Here is a 25428-nt window from a genome sequence, read left to right as displayed (position 1 = left end):
TGACAAAAAACGCTCCAGATGAATCAGACAACATTTTTTAGAATAAATCGTTCAGAAACCAGTAGTTTGACCAAATTTGTTTTAGTTGCATAAGGGTTTCAAACTCTGTAACATAATTTAGTAATTTTTTTAAATTTTGTACTTGAAAATTGATTGTCAGAAAAATTTGATAACAATCAAAGGTGAAGTCACCAAATTAAAGACAATTATTTATATTCTTAATTCTAATTATGAAAGGTGAGAGTGCTATCACTATTACAATTATTTTTAATGTCAGATGTTTTAATGTTAGTTGTTTTAATGTTAAAAGAGTAAACACTAAAACATCAAGAGTCTAAAGAAAACATTTCACCCACGATGTTCGTTTATCATAAAGTAAAAAATAATAAGTTCAAACAAAGAAGTTGGAAAAGTGAACTTAAAGGTTGAAATACATTTCAGAAATTAAAAAAACTTAATTTGCAAATATTTATCAACACCTTTTTCATCTTTGAAAATTAAATTTGAATAAAACTAGTGGTGAAAGAAAATAATTTCTAAAGTATTGCACCAAGGATAAAATAAAAAATTACACTTTATTATACAGATTTTCTTCCATTAAAAATTTCACGTCAATTCTCCACAATTGCTTATTACGACTTTTTGTGAGGGCTTTCCACTTTTGCTGCCACATTTCTAAATGAAAAAAAAAAATAAGGTGAACATGAAAAAATTATTATCTAACAAAGCACTAAAGAGTAAGAGAATTCAGCAACATTGATAATTACCTCCATTCTTTTCACGATTTCCATTCCGCTGATCACCTGACCGAACACAACATGGAAGCCATCCAACCTTTAAGAAAAGTTGTATGAATAGATTGAGCTGCAGTTTGCAACAAAATTTCAAAAAAGTTAAAAAAAATCATGTTGTTGAATCTTTAACAAGGTTTAAAATAAGCAAACAAGAAAAAACCTATATGTTACATCAAACTTCTAGGGGAGACAGTGCTGTAGTTAGGGGGGGGGGATGCCATTCCAAGAGATAGTTAGTTTGATGTAGTGAAAAAAAATTTAAATGTTTGTTGCGTGCGGCCAGTTCCAAATTTATCTTAAAGGTAAACATCCACCCAATGCTTTCATAGCAGGTCCATATAAAAGGGAAACAAGTACCAGGCGTTCACAAACACATTTAATAAGGAAGATACAAAGACAATCAAAATAACAGACAAAACTCTGAGAGGTCTTCCTTCTCTAAAATCATAAAGCCATCCGCCCGTTCAAGGTTAACACCAACACATATATGCCTAACTCAGAGTGAAAAATAAAGACACTTTCCACAATATTTGAAAAAGATTTTGAACCAGTTTTTTTACTTTTACATTTTCTATTTATTTTTTTATTTTTTACCAAGTGAAATATTTTTTGCTCAGTCTGGGGAAAATCATCTTTATTTTGAGCAAAGTAAAAATTTTTACTATCCAGATTTTTAAAAAACAAGTGAATATTCAAATGTGAATAGTGCAATTTTCAGACTCACTTGCAATCACACACAATGAGAATAATCCTGTAAAAGAATGTCATTTCAGAAATGTAAACTGTGCTTCAAATTTGTGACGTAGTTGAAAAGCTAAGTAATTAGAGTAAATATATAAATTGGATTTACCAGTATTTAATAAGAACAAAATCTTTATATGAAGTTGCTTTTAACTAACTTCATGTAGTTTATAAATTTGTGAATATTAAATTATATTTCTTTATAACTCTGGTAAGCAAAGGAATCAGTTTAAGAGCAAATAATTATGTTCATGCAATAAAAAAAAAAAAGAGGAGCTCATAGAAATACCTTATTTTATATTTGAATAAAGACACTTTAAAATTAGTAACAAAACAAATCTGTATCCCTTTTTGGGTACATTTCCCCCTTCTAGCTATTAAAGCAGCGTGTTTAACAAATAAATAGTCAAAGTGCTTTTCAAGTGCTAATGAAGAATTGTGTACTCTCTCAATTAGCAAAATTCCTTTATTAATAGCTTTTTTGATGAATGCATCAAAGATAAAAATAATGCTTATTAGTAGCAAATCCCCTTTTATTAAAAAAAAAATAAATGTCTTTTTTTAGAATTAAAACTGGTCAATTTAAATAGATCAGTATTTTGACAAATAATATGACACAGGAACCCACACCCAGAAATGCCATTACGTCTTTAGTGGTATTTATTCTAGGGTTGTTATATGATTATGTAAGAGAGAAATGGTAGTACTTTTGATAACTTTATACATAAATGAAACAAATTAATTTACATAATTGTAATAAAACACATTTTTTCTGAAGCTGACGTTTTTACATTGTTGACATTTTTTGTCACTAATTTCACTTGATGATACTCTGATTTTGTCACTATTTTCACTTGATGACAACACGAAAGCATCCATTTGCCAAAATGAAGATTAGATTTTTCTCTTCTCTAAAAGCATTTTTCATGAAAATATGAACATGCAACTTATCTTCCTATTGCTCCAAATACTTCATACATAATGGAACATGCTTCTACAGTATATACATTTTTCTACAATAAAAATGTGTTTGATATCATTTGCAAATAACTGCCTTTTTGTATAATTATGTACTGCAATCTGCAAATGAGAGCCGTGATGGCTCAGGGGATAGAACGTTCGCTTTCCAATGAAGTGAACTGGATTCAATTCCCCAGGGATGGCTGGTCGAAACGAATCCGCATCCGGCTTACACAGGGTTTGAAAAAACACGGGGATTTTTGAAAAAATTCAACCCGCCCAGGTTTTATCGAAAAAATCCGGGAAAAATTGGGTTTCATTTGAAAAAAACACGGGAAATATTGGGGTTTTTCATTTAGTGCTCATAAACTTTAAAATTTTACTGTGAAAATATTTTTATTCATTAAATAGTGTTGTATAAGCTTAAAAATAGAAATAAATCCAAAAAGTTTATATTAAATATATATAATAAAATTAAAATAAGTTTAAGTACTGCACTATCATTAATACATGTTTGAATCTTTATTGTTAAATAAATGACGTTTCACAATTTTCAACTATAAAATATAAATGCAACAGTAATATAAAAGGAACAAGTTTATTAATCTTTTTGTTTTCCCACACATCTATTTACTATATATATATATATATATATATATATATATATATATATATATATATATATATATATATATATATATATATATATATATATATATATATATATATATATATATATATATATATATATATATATATATATATATATATATATATATATTATATATATATATTCTGGAAGCTTGGAATTTTTTCCATTCTTTTTTGGTCATAATTTTCCACTATTTTTTGATGAAAACTGTTGAATAACAATGTCAAGCATCATTGATTTTGGAAAGTATTCAGAATTGGAAATTTAGAATGCCATAACACCAGGCAGAAATTTTGGACGATACTTAGAGAGACAGTTTTCTGCTAATTGCTCTTGTTCATAATTTAAAAATTGTCCCCTTGTTTTGGGATCCAGGATGCATGTGCTAATAAATTAGGTAGCTGAACAGCTTTGATGAAATCTTTTTACAAAATGCTTATGGGGTTCTAATTCATCATACATAAGTTAATTCATATTTCAACAGCTTCAGAAACAATTGATATCTGTTTTTTCAAATTGATAGTTAATTGGTAAAGCCCAAAATTATTTAATATTTTTGACATATTATTATTTGATTCATTTTGATGTTCAAGAGCAATCTCTTGATATTTATTGTAATTTTTGGCAAAAGTTTTTACACACTCACAATATGAACTCCACCAAGTATCATTTGGCGATTGGGGCATCAAGCAGTTTTTTTTCATTTGCCGATCATGTGCTTGATGCACATTTCTAAATTATTTGTTAACTTCCACGATGTATCCAATGATAGTATTAGGAGATACTTCTTTTTCAACCAAATTTAAAAAAACCAATTTGTGAAAAAACCCATCAAGTGGGTTTTTTCAAGGTGGGCCCACTTGGCGAACCCTGGGCTTACACTAACCACAGTGCCGACGTGAAATATCCTCAGTGGTAGAGCGATCACGAGTAACAGTTTCTTTGCCGTCAGGCTAGCCATGGGAGGTTCTCGTAGTCTTCCTCTCCATGTAATGCAAATGTGGATTAGTTCCATCAAAAAGTCCACCATAAAGGCAAATTTCTCCCAATACTTGATACAGGAGTTCCCTTGTCTTCTGGATTGGGTTCAAAATTACAAGGCTACAGAGTTGAACAACAGTAGTCGTAAACCCAAAAAATTGGGTCGGCTGTTCAACAGGATTATAAAAAAAATCTGCTAATTAAAATTTTCGTTATGTGTTACACACTATTTGATTCACAACTTCACATGCATTTTTGGATGACATGAAAGAAGTAACAAATTTAGACGAGGGAGTACTTTAGGCATTAAATATTATTGGGGGAAAAAACGGTTTGTTAAGTTGAAAGTAATTAGTTTCCAAACTTGGTGTAAAGTGTTATAAAAATTTTTCAAAAGCCATTAAAATATTATTAAAATAAAACAACATTTTCACACTTCCATTTTAATATTCGATTACCCAAATCAAAAACTTAAATGCAATGTAGAAAAATAAAAGAAAATATAATTCACCAACCATTCAGTTTTCGCAGTTGTGAGAAAAAATTGAGAACCATTGGAGTTTGGTCCTGAATTTGCCATTGATAGAAGCCCTGAAAATAAGAGAGAGGAAAACAATGTATAAGTTAATGTGGATGAATATAAATTAAATATAACACATAATTTAAAAATAAAAGTCGCTAAAATTTGTTAGTAAGTAATATATAACTGGAGGAAGATATTCCTCAAATATTCGTGTATTTATTTTGATTCTTAAGTGTTAAATGTTAAGTTTTTTCAGTATACTAGTTGTTTCAATATACTAGTTCAATAGACTGTTACAAACAGGGGTGTAGTAGAACTGAAACGCACCTGTATACAAGGTATCTGCTACATTTTAGATTTTCAAATTCATGACTAATTCCATGAATTTTTCATTGCTTAATGAAGTTACTATTTTCTCAGACAAAAGCACAACAATAAAAGTAAAAAAGCATTATAATAATATTAATTGAAATGATAGGTATAACCAAAACTGCTATACTCTGCATCTTCACATTTATACTCACATCTCCACATATCACCTTACACTAATTGCAAGGTGATAAAAATTTTAGAAAAGAATAATGTAATTAATTAAAGAAAAACTATTAAAAAAGAAGATTGAATTTTAAAACAGTTTTTATTTTTGTCATGTTTGAACAATTTTGTTTTACTATTGTATTAACTTTCAGAATTAGAAAAAAAATATCTGCAATACGTGAACAGAAACTTGGCTTATTCAAAATCTTGAATAGAATCCTACATTTTTTATTTAACAGCAATTTGAATTTTCCAGTGAAAAAAATCTAAACTTCCCCTACAGAGTGTTGCAGTTTGGTTAAGAAACAAAACTGTTATTGTAAAATGGAAACAAAGTACAAATTACTTAAGGAGACACTTCGAGAAATATAGTTCAGATAAAGGAAAATAAAATCAGTAGTAGTACTGATATTGAAAATAAAATCAGAACTGATTTGATAAATTGAAAATCCTATTTAATGACACCAACCCTATTGGGAAGGAGCAGAGTTCAATGTCATTAAATGCATCTTTCAAAAACATTAAACACATGATATATTTGGATTCCATATCGAATGCAATATCATGCAAGATATTTGATTGTGCCCATACTATTTAGACAACCTGTACATAAAAATGTTATTTAATATTTCCCAGAATATCTTGTAAAATTTTTCTTGCAATAAACAGAGCTATTTTTTGTTGGCACACATATTAACATCAAACACACATTATCATTAAAATGAAAGATAAAATGGGTATTTTATAACTTAATCTTTTTGTAAACAATAAAATAAACTTTGATATGTTTAAATGAATAAAGTTTAAGGACCATAGTTCGATTGCTTTAAATTTAATTACTGAACAAAGAAACTAAACCGTTTCCAAGTAAAGATTAAATATGTAAAGCGTTGTGGCATAGCTAAAAAATTTACAAAATAAAACTCTTCTTCAATGTGTGTGTTCTCACGCACGCTCACAGACATCACAAAATTTAAGGGCCATTAAAGAAAATATAAATGTTCATATTCTTTTTTTTTTCTTTCGGTAACTGCACAGAGAACTTAAATCTATAGAAAGCTTTAAATTGTTTTGCAACTGAAGATATGAATTTGGTTTAAGTTTGAAAATGTGTTATCCTCAACAGATTTAGAAATCAATCAGATTTGAAATGAACTTGGGGGGGATAAATAGCATCCTGTGGAATTAGTAAATTCAATAAGCAAATATGATGGGAATTAATAATTAATTCACTGTAATTTTATTGTTTATACGTAACTGTTTTGTGTAGTTTGTTTCCCTGAAATTGTGCTGTCAATAAAATTATAAAATGAAAATTTTGATACATCAATGCAATTTAAAATTGGAACTATCAACCTGAATATGGAATAATTACTTCATCTCTGTACAGTAAAAATATTAAGCATAAAAGGGAAAAACCCTAAGAACACTTTTACGAAAGACATACACCAGAAAATCATATTTTTTCTCAGTTTTTAAAGGTTTTCTGCAGTTGCATGGAGAGAGGCTAGAAAATCAGAGTCTCACTGCCTTGTTATAAACCTGTCTTTTAGAGTAAACAAGTTTTGAAAAACTGAGTGAGAACACATATTTTGGAAGACAGATATTTAAACCACTGATTACCTGGTCCCGTGTGCTTCAGAGTGAAATTTTCATCTTCAAACTTTTTACCATAAATAGAACGCCCACCTGTTCCATTATGGTTTGTGAAATCTCCGCCTTGGCACATCTGTGGCAATAGTTAAGGAACACAAATAAATAAATGTATTTAACAATTAGTAATGAAGAAGTTCATTGGATAACTAAAGAATATTTATAGAATTGAAACTTCTAAAGCAATTGAAAAAATTCAGAGCTTAAGTCTTGTTTTGTAAAATAAAATGATTTTGATATAACTTAAGTAACCAGTTCAGAATATATTTTGATCAGACATGCTTTTTAAAATAAGAAGGATACAAATCCAGGTATAATACGATGGAAGGAGCTTCCTTTAAAACCAAATCCTTTTTCATGAGTACACAAACAGCGGAAGTTTTCTGAAAAAAATAAGAATTATAAACAATTTTGTTACAAAGAATGATATGAGTGACATTCAAATTTTCTATTTTCTTAACCGTTTCCCTGATTATCCTGAGTTAACTCGGGTATGTACATATTGCAATTATTTATTATCCCAAGAAAACTCGGCAAGACATTCAAATTTTCTATTTTCTTCACCGTTTCCCTGATTATCCTGAGTTAACTCGGGTATGTACATATTGCAATTATTTATTATCCCAAGAAAACTCGGCAAGACATTCAAATTTTCTATTTTCTTCACCGTTTCCCTGATTATCCTGAGTTAACTCGGGTATGTACATATTGCAATTATTTATTATCTCAAGAAAACTCGGCAAGACATTCAAATTTTCTATTTTCTTCACCGTTTCCCTGATTATCCTGAGTTAACTCGGGTATGTACATATTGCAATTATTTATTATCCCAAGAAAACTCGGCAAGACATTCAAATTTTCTATTTTCTTCACCGTTTCCCTGATTATCCTGAGTTAACTCGGGTATGTACATATTGCAATTATTTATTATCTCAAGAAAACTCGGCAAGACATTCAAATTTTCTATTTTCTTCACCGTTTCCCTGATTATCCTGAGTTAACTCGGGTATGTACATATTGCAATTATTTATTATCCCAAGAAAACTCGGCAAGACATTCAAATTTTCTTCACCGTTTCCCTGATTATCCTGAGTTAACTCGGGTATGTACATATTGCAATTATTTATTATCCCAAGAAAACTCGGCAAGACATTCAAATTTTCTATTTTCTTCACCGTTTCCCTGATTATCCTGAGTTAACTCGGGTATGTACATATTGCAATTATTTATTATCCCAAGAAAACTCGGCAAGACATTCAAATTTTCTATTTTCTTCACCGTTTCCCTGATTATCCTGAGTTAACTCGGGTATGTACATATTGCAATTATTTATTATCCCAAGAAAACTCGGCAAGACATTCAAATTTTCTATTTTCTTCACCGTTTCCCTGATTATCCTGAGTTAACTCGGGTATGTACATATTGCAATTATTTATTATCCCAAGAAAACTCGGCAAGACATTCAAATTTTCTATTTTCTTCACCGTTTCCCTGATTATCCTGAGTTAACTCGGGTATGTACATATTGCAATTATTTATTATCCCAAGAAAACTCGGCAAGACATTCAAATTTTCTATTTTCTTCACCGTTTCCCTGATTATCCTGAGTTAACTCGGGTATGTACATATTGCAATTATTTATTATCCCAAGAAAACTCGGCAAGACATTCAAATTTTCTATTTTCTTCACCGTTTCCCTGATTATCCTGAGTTAACTCGGGTATGTACATATTGCAATTATTTATTATCCCAAGAAAACTCGGCAAGACATTCAAATTTTCTATTTTCTTCACCGTTTCCCTGATTATCCTGAGTTAACTCGGGTATGTACATATTGCAATTATTTATTATCTCAAGAAAACTCGGCAAGACATTCAAATTTTCTATTTTCTTCACCGTTTCCCTGATTATCCTGAGTTAACTCGGGTATGTACATATTGCAATTATTTATTATCCCAAGAAAACTCGGCAAGACATTCAAATTTTCTATTTTCTTCACCGTTTCCCTGATTATCCTGAGTTAACTCGGGTATGTACATATTGCAATTATTTATTATCTCAAGAAAACTCGGCAAGACATTCAAATTTTCTATTTTCTTCACCGTTTCCCTGATTATCCTGAGTTAACTCGGGTATGTACATATTGCAATTATTTATTATCCCAAGAAAACTCGGCAAGACATTCAAATTTTCTTCACCGTTTCCCTGATTATCCTGAGTTAACTCGGGTATGTACATATTGCAATTATTTATTATCCCAAGAAAACTCGGCAAGACATTCAAATTTTCTATTTTCTTCACCGTTTCCCTGATTATCCTGAGTTAACTCGGGTATGTACATATTGCAATTATTTATTATCCCAAGAAAACTCGGCAAGACATTCAAATTTTCTATTTTCTTCACCGTTTCCCTGATTATCCTGAGTTAACTCGGGTATGTACATATTGCAATTATTTATTATCCCAAGAAAACTCGGCAAGACATTCAAATTTTCTATTTTCTTCACCGTTTCCCTGATTATCCTGAGTTAACTCGGGTATGTACATATTGCAATTATTTATTATCCCAAGAAAACTCGGCAAGACATTCAAATTTTCTATTTTCTTCACCGTTTCCCTGATTATCCTGAGTTAACTCGGGTATGTACATATTGCAATTATTTATTATCCCAAGAAAACTCGGCAAGACATTCAAATTTTCTTCACCGTTTCCCTGATTATCCTGAGTTAACTCGGGTATGTACATATTGCAATTATTTATTATCCCAAGAAAACTCGGCAAGACATTCAAATTTTCTATTTTCTTCACCGTTTCCCTGATTATCCTGAGTTAACTCGGGTATGTACATATTGCAATTATTTATTATCCCAAGAAAACTCGGCAAGACATTCAAATTTTCTATTTTCTTCACCGTTTCCCTGATTATCCTGAGTTAATTCGGGTATGCAATTATTTATTATCCCAAGAAAACTCGGGCGTAGCAGAATTTGTCAGTTTGTTTTATTTCATCACTGTTTTTACTCGGCTGGAAGCAAACAAAACATAATCTGCTGTGTTTGGAAATATGCCAAATTTTGTTTGAGAGTTTTGTTATTGGATTGTGGGACTGTAAACTTTGCGCGATTGCATATACTATGGTTACTGAATTTACATAGAAAAAAAAAGAATAAATAAAAATGGTGTATCACTTCACTAGTGTTTGGAAAGTATCACGTTGTGTTGTTCCTTGTTTTAAAAACTATCATACAAAGACTAATATTTAATTTTTTTTCATTTGCCCGAGATAATTCGGGATAGTAAACTGATGGTAAATTAAAAAATTTTTACGCATAAAAATTTTTTAAAATTTAACTTAAAACTCGTATATTATGTTTTGGTTTAGTTCCTTGTAGTTATTAATGAAATAAAAAAATAGATAAATGTTTTTTTTTTTTTCTTTTCAAAAAAAAAAAAAAAATCAGTAAGGGAAGCGGTTAAAAAAAAAGAGTACTTTTAAATGGTGACTTGAAACTACTTAAGCAGTTAAAAATCACAAATATTCAGGATGAAAAATTATGCAATTGTTAGACTTTGTATTTTCCTGCAAAAATATTTTTAAAATTGAAATTGTAGCTATAACCAGAAATGAGGCATTGCTTTTAATTAGAATTTCGTGTCTACTGCATCATTGTAACAGTTATACTTAAAAATATTTATTACTGTTACTAAAAATGTTTACAATGTCTGAAAATATATATAATTTATTTACAGAAATCGAAAATTATAAATTTAATGATTGAATACACAATTAAAGATTTATATAGGCACAATTCTACAAATACAAATGCATATTTGAGGCTGCAGTAAAGTTGAAAAACAAAATTCAATGTTTTTTTTTAATAGAGTAAATTCCATTAAGAGAAATAAAATTTTTTACAGAATTAATATTAGGTAACTCATAGTAATACTATTGTTTCAGAAGAAAAAGGTGTACAAGTTTTGAAACATTACCTCTTTATTTGTACACATATTCTATAACAAATAACCTTAAGACCTCTAATTTAATGACAGTATAAGTCAATAAAGGGTTTCTAACATTAAGATTGTAATTTTAAAATTGCAGGAATATGACTCGAAGATACAACCTTGCTTTAAAGAAGCTGAATTTTTAATTTTTCATAAATATGAAAAAACCTTTAGCGCAGAAATTAACAGATTTATGAAATTGAAAAAAATACCGCTTATGGGAGTAGATGATTAATAAAGGCACATTTCCTCATCAAAGTCAGGGCAGTGTGGGACAAACAGCAGGTGCAAAATATGCAGGAGGGCACTTTCGAGTTGATTGAGAGCTTTTTTAATTTTACATTACCTCTTTATTTGTACACATATTCTGTAACAAATAACCTTAAGACCTCTCATTTAATGACAGTAAAAGTCAATAAAGGAATTCTAACATTAAGATTGTAATTTTAAAATAAAATTTTAAAATTGCAGGAATATTACTCGAAGATACAACCTTGCTTTAAAGAAGCTGAATTTTTAATTTTTCATAAATATGAAAAAACCTTTAGCGCAGAAATTAACAGATTTATGAAATTGAAAAAGAAAAAAATACCGCTTATGGGAGTAGATGATTAATAAAGGCACATTTCCTCATCAAAGTCAGGGCAGTGTGGGACAAACAGCAGGTGCAAAATATGCAGGAGGGCACTTTCGAGTTGATTGAGAGCTTTTTTAATTTTACATTACCTCTTTATTTGTACACATATTCTGTAACAAATAACCTTAAGACCTCTCATTTAATGACAGTAAAAGTCAATAAAGGAATTCTAACATTAAGATTGTAATTTTAAAATAAAATTTTAAAATTGCAGGAATAGGACTCGAAGATACAACCTTGCTTTAAAGAAGCTGAATTTTTAATTTTTCATAAATATGAAAAAACCTTTAGCGCAGAAATTAACAGATTTATGAAATTGAAAAAGAAAAAAATACCGCTTATGGGAGTAGCTGATTAACAAAGGCACATTTCCGCATCAAAGTTAGGGCAGTGTGGGACAAACAGCAGGTGCAAAATATGCAGGAGGGCACTTTCGAGTTGATTGAGTGCATTTTTAATTTTACCTTGAGCAGTGAATGACTTTCCAGACATAGAAAATATCCAGACTTTTTCAGTTTTTCAGAGATTTCCTAGTTAATTGCTATCATGGAAGTTTTTTTAAAAATTAGTTTATTCTTAACGTAAAATAAAATTTTACATATATTTTCCTCACATTGTTCACTGGATAAAATCTCTCTTTTCAAATAATAATAATAAAAAAAACTTTTGAGTATATATTTAAATATTAAACTAAAAAATATTTTCTGCACAAATAAATAGTTTTAAAAGAGAGATTGATTTCTTAAAAATATAAATCAAATAATTTTAACTGCATTTTAAATCCACTGGTTTAAATCACGCTAACCCTATTTGTATGAAGGCTAAAAATTTAAATATCAACAGATTTTTTTTAAAAAAAGTGTCTATGCATTCAACAGCTTACTCACCAGCTGTAAGAGGGACAATGTCTTTACGCAACATGATTTGTACCCGGCCAATGTCTTCACTGTCTATTGCTATGTCAAAATAGACTGTTGGATTCGATTTACGCTTCTTTTTCTCTGGTTCCTCTTCCTAAATAACATGAATATTTTCATCAGTACAGCAAATACAAAATATCTAAAAAGCTCTCAAAATATGTTAAATATCTAAAGAGATACAATAATATGGGAGATGTAAAAAATATATAGATACATAATAATTACACTTGATGAAATTGAAGATTCCTAGAGTAATGAATAAATAATAAAGTGGAGTCCTAATTATTTGAGGTGAGTGAACTAGACAAATCACAAGCTACTATATAAAATTTTAATTATTAAATTCATAAAATTTATTTAATAAATAAATGAAAGCAAGTTTTAAATTTCGGAGTTAGTAAATGCATATGAATAAATACACTTTCAATTCCAGTACTACCAAATATCAACAAGTTAATTATAACGTAAAATAACATAGCACTGTATTCCTGCCAACACTTATAGGAAAAATACATTCATTTTATACCATGTTTAAAAAAAATACACCTTTTTAATTTGAGAAGCAGCATTGAATGACAATACACTCACTTTATTGCCTTTATAGAGAAAATACACCCTTTTTATTTAGGAATCAGCACCTATTTATTTGCATGCATAGAGAAAACACACCTCTTTTAATTTAGGAATCAGGACTTATTTAATTGCATGTATAGAGAAAATACGCCCCTTTTATTTGAGAAGCATTTTACTGCAAATGTAAGAAAAATACATCCACTTATTTTTTTACTATATTGTTGTTTTGTTTTACTGCAGTAAAAAATGTGTTTTAGGTATTCAACAAGATTTATCAAACGTACAACATAATTAAGATACACACCATTGAACAAAATCGGTTAAATTTTGACGCATTGAAAATTCAAAGAGTTCCTTTTCTTTCACTTAAAATCTTGCAATCAATAATTTTTTTCCCTAACTTTATTTTTTAATAAATAAAAGTTTATTACGTAATAAAATATTTTTGAACTCTTCTTTCAATTAGGTACAGATTCTACTAATATTCAAAAACCAATGATAATCTAGCGAAAATTTTAATGCTGAAACTTTCCTTGGAAACATAACTATATATATCTAGTTATTATTTTAAGATAATTATCAGATCTCAAAGCAAATTCAAATTATTATTTTAAAATAATTATTAGATTAAAAAAAAAATTATTACTTTAATTTAATTATCAGATTAAAGCTCTGCTGCAGAAACTGGTGGTTAGCCAAGGGGTTAATAGCTCCCCAGCAGCCTTTCAAAAGTTGGATGCTTTTACTTTCCAGCACTCATCAATTTAAAGCTAATATCATGGTAAATTTTTTTCTTCTAAGAACCAGGTTCGAATCCTGGCGATGGCTGATCGATACGAATTTTGCATCCGGGTGGCACCGACCACAGGGTTGCAATGAAATATCCTCGGTGGTAGACGGATCATGGGTTAGAGTCTCTTCGTCATCAGACTAACCGTGAGAGGTTCGCGTGGTCTTCCTCTCCATGTAACGCAAATGTGGGTTAGTTCATCAAAAAGTTCTCCAGGAAGGCACATCTCTCCCAATACAGTACACTCTCGATTATCCGTGCTCGGATTATTCGGTTTGTGGATCATCCGTGCTCATTCCGGAGTATCACAGAAAATTTAAAGCGAAACAATTTCAAGATTAAAAAATTTTGATTCATGAAGTCATAACACTACCAAAGTTTTGGAAGCAATATTCCTCATTGGATGGCTGTAAATGAAATATCAACAGCATGGTCAAAGGTAAAATCTTCTACGTTATCACGATCGTGGAGAAAGATCATACTGCTTGATGAACAATCTTTTTCAGATATTCAAGAAGAATATGATAACAGTATTCTCGAACACGCAAAAGAAATTCGAAATTCTTAATGAAGAAAATTTAGAAGATGGGTTTCAAAGTGTGAGCCTGGCTTCCAGTATTTGACGGATGAAGACATCGTTATGTTATTAAATCAAATAATGATGATAGTAACTGATGTAGTAAATGAGGGGGGAAATACGATTTCTGTTGCTCTAAGATCTGTGAAAACTTTATTAGATTATATGGGAGGATTTGATTATGGGAGGATTATTACTTCATTTTCATCAAGTTTTCTTTTATTTTCTCCATCAGGCTCATCTAGTGTAAGTGTTTCTCCTGCATGTTCTTTCAACCAAGCATCATCAGACCACACTATAAAAAGAGGGGAGGGGGGATAAACAAGACTTCAAATTATTAACTCAAAATAAATTCTTCAAAAATATATATATATTTACAATTATTCACATATATTGTATTAGTACTCACTATTGCAAAATCAAGCATTTACATTTTGTTTGTGCGGCATTGGGTTTCCAATTTTGCCTATTTAGGTACAGTTTTATCATTCTTTACTAAGGGTTAGGAACAAACACACACAGAAGTTTAATTTAAATTACACTGCTATTGTTTTTCAAATTAGTCTGTTCATTAACTGACTTTCTGCTTCTTCATAAAATTTGAAAAAGTTAAAATTAGTTTTTGAATGAGTTATTTTGAATCTGCGATGCAGTTTAAAAATTTCAAAATCTATTAGGTACATTCAGATACATACATTCTTAATACATTTCAGAATCTAAAAAAAGATATTATTTATCTTAAATTATTCAAAACAATGTTTTGAACATATTTGCAAAGCATAGCAATTTTTTTGTAAGGAACACAATCACTTTTTATTGAATATGCAAGGAAACTCCCTTTCATATAGAAAATATTTATCAAATATCCAGGTTAGTTAGAAACAAATATCCTAAGTAGATTTTACAATAAATAGGCACACTTATATTAATAAAATGTATTAGAATTTTTCCTCAGAAAAACAATTTATTTAAAAATAACACTGAACATTCAAAATGCAATTCCGTTTATGAAGAGGTTCACAACAGTAATATAGCCATCCTAGAACATACTTGTCATCAAGAACAAAAATAAATGTATACATCAAGCCTAATTTTAAAAATTATCACCAGCTTACAAGGGAAACTAGGGAAGTGTGACTCGCCAATTTTGAAATAAACTAGTGGGATGTATGCCTTATGAGGAATAATTTTAGGGGGAAACATTCGTTTCGGCCCATAGAAGGTCCTGTGAGAGATAAAAAATAATTCAATATATAGAGAAATCGGTATTTTATTACTTCAATGCAGACTATTAGTTATTGTAATTGTCTCATACTCCAATTAATTTTGTGGTACTTTGACGTACTATATAATGCATATTTATTGTCAAAATTGATTTCGAAAATTTTATATATCTGTAGTTTTTCAGAAAAACCTGTATTTTAAAAAAAAATTGACATCAAATTTTCTTTTTTTTCTTTTCTTCGAAAAAGTTTCCAAATTAATTGGAGTATGTAATTGCAAATCAATTAATTAAGAAATAAATAATTAACAATTAATTAATAATTAATTTTCTGATTTGTTTATTAATTAGAAAATTAATTAATTATCCAATTAATTACAAATTAATTGGATTATGAAACAATTACAATAACTAATAGTCTACACTAAAGTAATAAAATACCGATTTTTCTATATATTGAATTATTTTTTATCTCTCACAGGACCTTCTAAGGGCTGAAACGAATGTTAAATAATTTATCAATTACCAAATTAATTAATTATCCAATTAATTAGATTATGAGACAATTACAGTAACTAATAGTCTGCATCGAAATAATAAAATACCGATTTTTCTATATATTGAATTATTTTTTATCTCTCACAGGACCTTCTACGGGCCGAAACAAATGTTGCCCCCTAAAATTATTCCTCATAAAGCATACATCCCACTAGTTTATTTCAAAATTGGCGAGTCACACTTCCCTAGTTTCCCTTGTTAGTGAATAGTATTGCTTAACAAATATTACCGACCCCTAATCAAAATTAAACAAAAAGTAAATCTCTAAACAAAATTTGAAACACAAGAAAAAGTTTTTTGAGCAAACTTCTTATAATCTGATTATAAGAAAACCTAACAAAATTGAGATGCATCAAAGTGTCATTTGTTGAATAAACAATCCTAATAGATTTTGGATTTAAGTCTTTTAAATTTCTCGAAATCTGCGGTGGTACATGTTATTTTGTTAAAGTTCTATACGATTTGAGATAGAATACAAACAAATTACTTTCTAAATTCAATTTTATTTATTTATTTTATAATTTTAAAGAATAGGATACATTTACAGAAATAATGAAATATAACTTTCCTTCCTTATTCTTCGATAGGACAAAAATTTTTTCCCTATCCATAAAAAGTTTTTAGCAATGTCAATTAATTTTAATAAATTAAATAATAGGAAAGTAAGCTTGTTTTGGGACAAAAAAAAACAGGCAAAAATAAATAGTATGTTCCCCTTATTTTAAAATTTTACATTGAAATGAAAATGCTAAATATTAATTAAGAGTATAATATTAATAACATACAAAAAAGTAATTTGAAAAATACAAAAAGATAATACCTGCTCTTGTAGATCCTTCCTTTATTCTCATTGGTTTGGCAATATTCACTCTAATAGTACGGCCAAATAACTCAGAATCATTCTAATAATATACAATTTTATTAGTAAATACATTAGAATTTTAATGAAAAAAAAATAGCAATATGGATGAAAAAAACAAGAATATATGCACACACAGTCAAACTCGATTATAATAAGTACAAAGCGGGCACAATACTTGCTACTTACAACCAAATGCTTGTAAAAAACTAGTGCATGAAAAATGATACAAGTTAATACGCAATTGGCAAACAATACTACTCAATAGTAATACAGTACTTGCCTTATTTTTTATTTCTGTATAGTAAAAAAGAAGAATAATCTCATTGCTGCGTTATTGCTCTCCGAATACGACTCGTATCCCAAAAAACATCATCAACATAAAAAAGGATAGCGTCAACCCAAAAAACATCAAATGGAAATGTTTTTTAAAAAAAGGTTAGTCGAGCAAGAGAGGCAGAATTAAGAAAATATAATTGAGGTTTGCTTGTTTAACACGTTAACTGCGGCACGCACTTACAGTGAAATCTCACTAAAAAAGAGGTATGTTCATGCAGAGAAAGTACTGTATATTTCTGAATGTAGATCAAGAATTTTTTGAAATGTTTGAAGATAAAATGGAGGCTTCAGATTATAAACAGATTCCTTAGCTGGCTAAAATTCCAAGCAAACATAGTAGACAAAAATACTTTTCTGTTAGCAAAGCATAAATCATAATTTGATAAATAAAATGAAATAAAATTGCGCTGATAAAATTGCATACATTTATATCATTCTAATAGAAATCTATACAATTTTATTAGTAAATACATAAGAATTTTAACAGCAAATACAAAATACATAACTGTTAAAAATAAAACACCAATAAATAAATATTTAAAAGGGAATGCATCAAAATGACAATAGGAAAGCAATTTTTTTGTAATAAGAATTTTTTTCTGCTCATTTTTCCACATAAAGCAACATGACGAACACGAAAAGTTACATTTAACACTTAAAGAAACATTAATGTAAAGAATACCAGATAAAAAGCACTCTAGTTTTTTTTAAAAAAAAAACATTAGGTATGGGAATACAGTTCTTTTCATACTTCTTTTAAACCTGCAAAAAAATAAAAAATAGCACTGAACTGTTTCGTAATTTTGCAACAGGGCCACAAGTTTGATTAGAGTTTTATGATTATTCAGTTTAACTAAATTATTTGTTAGTTTTTTAGCAGAAGTAATCTTAATAAAATTGAAATGCTGTAAACCAAAATGATGACTTCCAAAAGTTTGGGGAAGGGGTCAAGTTTGAAAAAGAAATTTCCTTGACCTGTTTCAGCTCCACAAGAATTATAGAGAAAGCAAGTTTTTTTCATGCTCAAAGCCAAAACAAGTTTTTTCTCATGTGAAAGCTACTAAAAATACTAAGTGCAAAATATATTTATCTAAATGACATATTCTGTTGATAACAGAATGTCTCCTGAAATAGGAAACAGACTCAATCTTGCAAATAGGGTTGAGAAGATTTATTAAATCTAGGTTTCTTTCCAGAAAAACAAAGTTCCTAATTTACAAAACTCTCAACAGGTCGGTCTTGACATATACTTCTGAAGCTTGGACAAGGACAAAACTGGAGGAAAATTGTATCACAATATTTGAGAGAAAGATTTCGCAGAGTATGCTTGGTGGTGTAAATGAAAACAATTGTTGGAGAAGGAGATTTAACTTTGAACTGTACAAGAGAGTTATAAACAATCTGATATTATTAAATACATAAAAATAAATGGAATGCATTGAATGGCCCACGTGATTCGAATGAGTGATGACAATACAATAAAAAAAGATATTGCCTTTTAGATCAATATGAACAAGAAAGCAGGAAAGGCCGAGGTTGAGATGTGCTGATTCGGTGGAGTCTGATTTTCTTACAATTAATGAAAAGAATTGAAGATCAAAGATAAATTGGATGGATTAATCTTCAGAGGAAGGCCTTGGCCCACATTGGGCTGTTTGGCCAACTATGATGTTGAAATAACATATTCTGAAATTAGGGATTTCTTTTTAATAGTAAAAAATATTAAAAAAAATATGTTTCTTACCATATTGTCAATGGCAGCAGCAGCTTCCTAAAAAACAAAATATGTATCAATGCTACTTTATTCATTCAACACAGCCATAACAAAGGAATGGAGACATACACAAAGAGAATATAATTATTAAATAGCGTTGCTAACTTATGATACATGACAAGCATATTCTTCAAGAGAATGGAATAATATTTCGCAGAAATGTTTTTTATAAGGTGTGATCGCAAAATCAATATTTAATTGATATTGGGGGCAAGAAAAACAATGTAGTTGATGTACAGAGACTGATTTTCATTTGTTTTTAATATTTTATTATACTTGTTTTAATGCATTTACTGTTATTGTTACGAATTTTATACAACTGTTTTATTTTTACTCAATTTTAGGGAATTTTCTAAAATGTAGGAAAACCAGGAGACCAAGAGAAACTGACAAAATCCAGTAGTCTACTAGAAAATCCTGTAGAGTTGGCAGCTATGTTAATATTAATGCTTTTTAATTACTATTATGAAATAAAAAATCCTGCAAATTTATTTATTATGGTTTGCTTGAATCTTCTACAGTAAGACTACATCTCTGCCTATGAATATACTTTTTTATACTAAAGATACTATTTTAAATCATTTCTAAAATTTTTTACTGTAAGAATCATATTTCAAAGAAAAATGTTGGTCTGCTGTCACTGGAAGCTTTGTCAACCTAACTATAACCATGAACTCTGATGGAAGTACTTAACACATTTCTTGGGAGCACAGCTTATAATGTTATTTACACACTTAATTCTGTTCTCTCAAACAATATCCTAGTCAAGAGACTATATATTGCTTACATAAATTATTAACTGCACAAAAAAAAAATTCATTATAAAACTAAGTAATTTTTCTTTGCAATATTTTTTAATTAATGAATATTTAACAATTACAGTTGTTTAGGAAATTTATACTTTTTGGACATACTGTTGTGATAAAAAAAACTATAATAATCAATAAAAACATACACAAAAAAAGTGTAAAAAAACTTTTTAAAATAGATTTAAGAAAATTAAATATAAAAAATGTATTTTCCTATCCTGAATAAAATTTACTAACTATCTATTCCTCCTCTGCAAAAAAAAAAAAAAAAAAAAAAATAAAAAAAAATAAAAAAAAAAAATTACTGCTGCGACTTTGACAAAAACATTTTTGATTTTTTAAAAACAATAAAACACTTTAATACAAGAAAACCTTGTTTGGAAAAGTATAAAAAAAATGAATGTCTTATAAAGTAAGTGATATATCTTTAAAATAAAATATTATTAACCTCTATCTTGCTTTGGTACAAGAATTTTAAAACTACCTGGTCTATATCATTTTAAAATATAATTTAAATAAAGGAAGAGTTAAGTAAGTATCAACAATAATACATTAAAAAGTTAACATTTTCTTCAATTCAAAATTTGAGTTACTTTAAAACAGGATATATTTTACTTTCTTCAGTTATAATTATGAATGATTTGATAATTATATAATAAAATTTAGATAATAAGATTTAATAAAATAAATAATAAAAAAAGAATACAAATTTTTAATAAATTAAGTGCATTTTAAATAGTTCAATAATTTTGGTGTTACAAGAAATTGTGCTTTATTTTTAGCTCTACTAAAAATTAATTATAATAAAAATTATGAGATAAGAAAATCAATGGGTGAAAATTTAACTTTTCAGCCAACAAAATAAAAATATGTAGTTAAAAAATAAACAATATTTCAGTGCAATTAATGCTTTTTTTAAATTGTACATTACCAGAAGATTTGTGCTATAAAGCAGATTAAATATTAATAGATTATATATAAAAATTTCTTAAGATAATAACATAAAATAAACCACATTTGATGTTATGAGAAATACATGTATTAAAAATAAAGAAATTACATCAGCTGCTTCAAATTCCACAAAAGCAAACCCTCTATGCTTTTCTACAAAGAAGTTAAAGATCTCTAACAAAACACATGACTCATTAAAAGTAATAAAAATGCTTCAAATGAAAAATACTGATTATCCAAATAAATACTTTAATAATTGTATAAAATTATTTAACTTGAACAAAAACTAGAACACAGTAAAAAATTAAAAGAGCATTGTCCCCGATAGAACATCAACAGTTATGGAAACATGCTTTTGGTTGTTGATGTTGCTTTCTGATGTTGATTTTTTTTTTACAATCAATACAACTATTTATCTTTTTTATACCCTTATTTCACAAAGAGATATCCACATCTTTATTTATTGGGAAATAATTCATCATTTTTAATAAATATAAAGAATGCAATACTTGTTTTAAAAAATACAACTTACCAAAGATGAATTTTTGCTACATTATTTTTATTCACTGATTCATTTTATTTAACACATTTCTTCTATTTTGGTAGAAATTGACAGCAATTAACTAAATTTAAGTGGAGGGGTTCGGAAGTAGTGGTCATCAGCTGTTCCGAAATTTTGTCTCTTTCTCAATTCATCAGCAAAATTTTTTTTCTTTTCTGCTTATGAAGATATTGGTTCAATTCGTATTTGAATTTTGCTTTTATATTTATAATTACTTAATTAATGACAGGATGCAACAGGCTAACTTCTGCACAAGTTGTGCTGTTTTTTTAATAATATTTTTTTATTTTCAATGGGTAATGTCCCTGATGTGATTTATTGATTATAAAAATAAAAAAACACACACATACAAATACAAGTTATTGTAAATAACTAGATGAGTTTATAGCATTATTTGTAAGGTAACTGGGGGTTGAATTTATTGAGAATATAGCTGCCTTAATCAATCAATATAAAGAAGTAAGAATTTAAACTTACACAATACCAAACATAAAACATTAATGTAACGAAGCATTGCGATGCATCAAATACAGTGATGTGAGTGTGATGATACATCGCAATGCCATAATCTTAACATCGCCTAATCTTAATAACCGTATATATGGGTGCTGGACTGCACCTGTGCATGCAGATAAGTGTGCTGCAATGATCGAGAGTGTGGGAGGAGTAAAGGTTTTGACTTAATACTGTCAATTTTCTTAAATTTTTTTTGTTTAAAGTTTAAGTGTGATTGACTAACATAAATTTGCCCAGAATTCACTACACTATTTTTTTTTAAGATTAAAAAAATTGTTTCCATTAGTATAGTAGATTTTATATAAACTTTTATGTAAGCAACATTGGCATTCATTATAAGTTTTAGTTCGATTGTTAGGTATAAATTTGCCTTAATCCACAACTTTAATAAACCTAAACAGACAAAGTTAGAACGATGCATTTACAGAGTAACTTTCTTTCCAAAGAAAAAATAAATGTATTGGTCATACTTATCTTGTTTGAAAATTGTATTCGATCATTTTGTGATATGTTAGTCCCTTCTGTTGTTTATTTTCAAGACGAAACATAAGTGGTCTTACAGTTATCTTAATAAATGTTATTTATCAAAAATGACAGCACTTAATGAGCATCTAATTTTTAATTCATTTTCCCGAATGAAATATTATTTTAAAAGATTCTTTTACATGTATATTAACATAAAAAATGTTGTGTCATTACCTATTTGTTTAAACTAGTCAAGTATTATTTTAGCCATGAGTAGTTAATATTTACGGTAATTTTTTTCTTTTTTTTTGTATTCACGATATCACATAACTAAGTTTGTTTTATGCAGCCAACATGAGTCGTTATATTGAGCACTGATAAGGACTGCAAAGCTTCCCAAGAAGTCTTTCGGAGGAAAAAAAGAACAAAAAAAATGTGTCAAACATCTAAGTTATGCCAACATCTGCATTACTTGATTTGCAAGGTGTTGACACACTTAATCATGGATTTAGGATGCAAAATCATTAGAATGAAATTATTTAGTATAAAGGATACGAGTTTCATAATCCAAAGGAATTTGAACATCAATTATTTCCCCAAATGGAATAAAAGCTGCATGAATAATATCTTTATTTACTTCTTCTGCTAAACCACCTACGAATAATAGAACAATTAGTATAATATTTAATAGAACAATGCTTAAAAAAAGATAACTACAATAAAAAAAAAAATCTTAAATTAATATATTATGTAATAACAGAGAAAAGTAGATATATATATATTTTTTATATAAAAAAAGACATACTGACATCTCAGAATAATATAAAACATGAGAAAATATTTAAATATCTAAATTTGATGATAAATATTAAAATAACCAGGAAAAATGCCTGGTAATGGCCTGAAAAAGGGGTAAGATATTTTTTTTCAAAAATAAAATACCTATGTAATTTCTGAAAATTTCTAAGAAAAACAAATGAAAACATGTCAAAAAAACTGACACTTTTCAACAGGATTTTGGTGTGTCATGTCAAAAATCAAACATTGATATTGACTGAAATACTGCTTTAACTTAAATTACAATTAAAATAAAACTGATTTATTTCTTGGCTGTGAAACTCATACATACAGTTATAATATTTCACAGTGAAACCCAAAATTAAAACAATGTGAAACAATAATCATTAATCTAATTCAGATAACTAGTAAAACATATAAAATTTTTATGCTTCAGTGAACATTTTTGGTACCTATATGTTTTAAAACTATGGTTCAACAAACATGGAAAATATATAGCTCAAATCTAAAGAAAAAATCATAAATTTCAATCAGCATCATTGTAAGTGAAAGAATTCACAACAACAGTCAACAAATCTGTAAATAATTTACCAAATAAACATTTAATTTATAGACGTATGAATTTAAATTAAATCAAAAAAAAAATTTCTAAACAAATCATTATACTGAAGAAAAAAGAACGATGCATCTAGTTACACATTATGTGTAAGCAAAAAAAAAAGAAGTAATGTGAAATTCTTAGTATTATAGGGAATATTTCACGGCTGATACTTAAGTCAAACAAAATAATTATAGAGTTCCGACGACTCATGAGAAGTGGGATGCAAGAAACTAAAAAAACACTGCAGAAAAGGGCCAACTTTAAATGTTTAACTCGCAAATCTCTAAATATTTCTATCCAGGGGTAAACCTCTACATATTTCTTTCTTAAAATATTTTCAAGTTTAATATTTTTTAGGCAATTGTAGAACAGAAAACGATACCGAATCATCCCTGTATTAAGCAAAGTTTTTTTAAAAATGGTTTTTGGAACTTGACAGATGTCTTCTTTACCTAAAATGTAATATAGTTGGGGGTTAAAAGGTAGAATCCCTTGGTTAGGCAACAAATTTCAGTTGTAAAATTTTTTTAGCACTCAATTTCTGATAACTATATTTTTCTTCTTGCTGTCTCTGTATTTAATGACATCAGCATCAGGGGAATATTTCCGTATTGTAACCTGCCACACCAACTACAATGTCCAAAGCACCAAATTGATTTTAAACGGAAATTTTTAAAAAAAACCATCTAGAGGATTGTTTGTAGTTCATTTACGTCACACAAGAGCAGCACAATGGGCTATTGGCGATCCCCCCTGAGAATGATTGTCTGGGAAACTTCCCCCCTGAGAATGATTCGAAGATATGCCATCACATTTTTGATCTTCTGCACAGGGGATGGCAATCCCGCTTTGGTAGGCTGACGACCTGCAAGTGAAGTCGAGCATTTTATGGCAGAACATTTTAACGAGGACCAATACCTTACACCCTCAGTCCCTATGCAGACTGATCCAAGTGGTCACTCACAAGCACAATGACAGCAACCAGTGATGCTTGACTTCAGTGATCTGCTGGTAAACGTGTTTTAACGATCAGTCCACAGTGGGACGATGTCTGTTTAGAGCTGGTCCCCATAAGTGATGCTTTTTTTTAATTTTTCGAGGGCCGCTGCCGAGAAGTTGCCAAGACTTGGCGATTATTCTACCACAGATCACGATACTGAAATTTCCCTGGTTACCTCGATTCTTCACTTTAACCTAGCTGGGCAATAAAATAAAATTGCATTACTCTCACAAATAGTAACTTCGATTATGCCCAGTCTTATACTTAAAAAAAGTGTAAAGTAAGGGTTAAAATCACCAAAACTTTAATGGCATTACTAGAAAAACGACTTACCCACATAAATCGTACGTTTCGAATTGGCAGACATACTCAAGTTAAACAGAAGACAATTTTTGTTTGGAAATCTTTTATAACTTTAATAACAATTCGAATGATTTCATAAACTATTTGTTTAATGCTTATAAAGATTAACCAAGGTAGAGATTAGCAGATAAATTATAAATCCTTTAAGATTTAATCGTGGTTATTGACTTTTCCTGAGTTTTAAATTTAAGTTTAAAACATAGAGGAATGTTTAAAAATTACGGCATGAAATAGTTGTGAGATGATAGTTTAATAATAAAATTTAAG

The 25428-nt window shown here is 28.8% G+C and overlaps 1 protein-coding gene across 1 annotated transcript; it reads right to left on the bottom strand.

Moving 5' to 3' along the window:
• Positions 1–556: 556 nt before the first annotated feature.
• cyp33 (peptidylprolyl isomerase cyclophilin-33) lies at positions 557–25418 on the bottom strand. The gene is made up of 12 exons (XM_016056011.5): positions 25132–25418; positions 22955–23053; positions 20966–21009; positions 19067–19093; positions 16945–17026; positions 14542–14639; positions 12372–12498; positions 7145–7224; positions 6812–6917; positions 4644–4719; positions 768–834; positions 557–675 (listed from the first exon to the last, which is right to left on the bottom strand). Exons 1-12 carry the CDS (start codon positions 25163–25165, stop codon positions 607–609), a joined length of 909 nt encoding a protein of 302 aa, XP_015911497.1. The 5' UTR covers positions 25166–25418; the 3' UTR covers positions 557–606.
• Between the last annotated feature and the right edge of the window lie 10 nt (positions 25419–25428).

Source organism: Parasteatoda tepidariorum, chromosome 1, assembly GCF_982258835.1.
Source record: "Parasteatoda tepidariorum strain Cologne lab strain chromosome 1, Ptep-v5.0, whole genome shotgun sequence".
Taxonomy (NCBI): domain Eukaryota; kingdom Metazoa; phylum Arthropoda; class Arachnida; order Araneae; family Theridiidae; genus Parasteatoda; species Parasteatoda tepidariorum.
This window is presented reverse-complemented; position numbering and strand designations above follow the sequence as displayed.

Coding starts and splice junctions, on each gene's coding strand:
- cyp33 (XM_016056011.5), bottom strand. CDS start 25,165: ATGTCTGCCAATTCGAAACGTACGATTTATGTGG. Junction 21,010..22,954: donor TCCTTTGGATTATGAAACTC/GTATCCTTTATA, acceptor ACTTCTTTGTAG/AAAAGCATAGAGGGTTTGCT. Junction 12,499..14,541: donor GAAAACTTGATGAAAATGAA/GTAATAATCCTC, acceptor CATGTTATTTAG/GAAGAGGAACCAGAGAAAAA.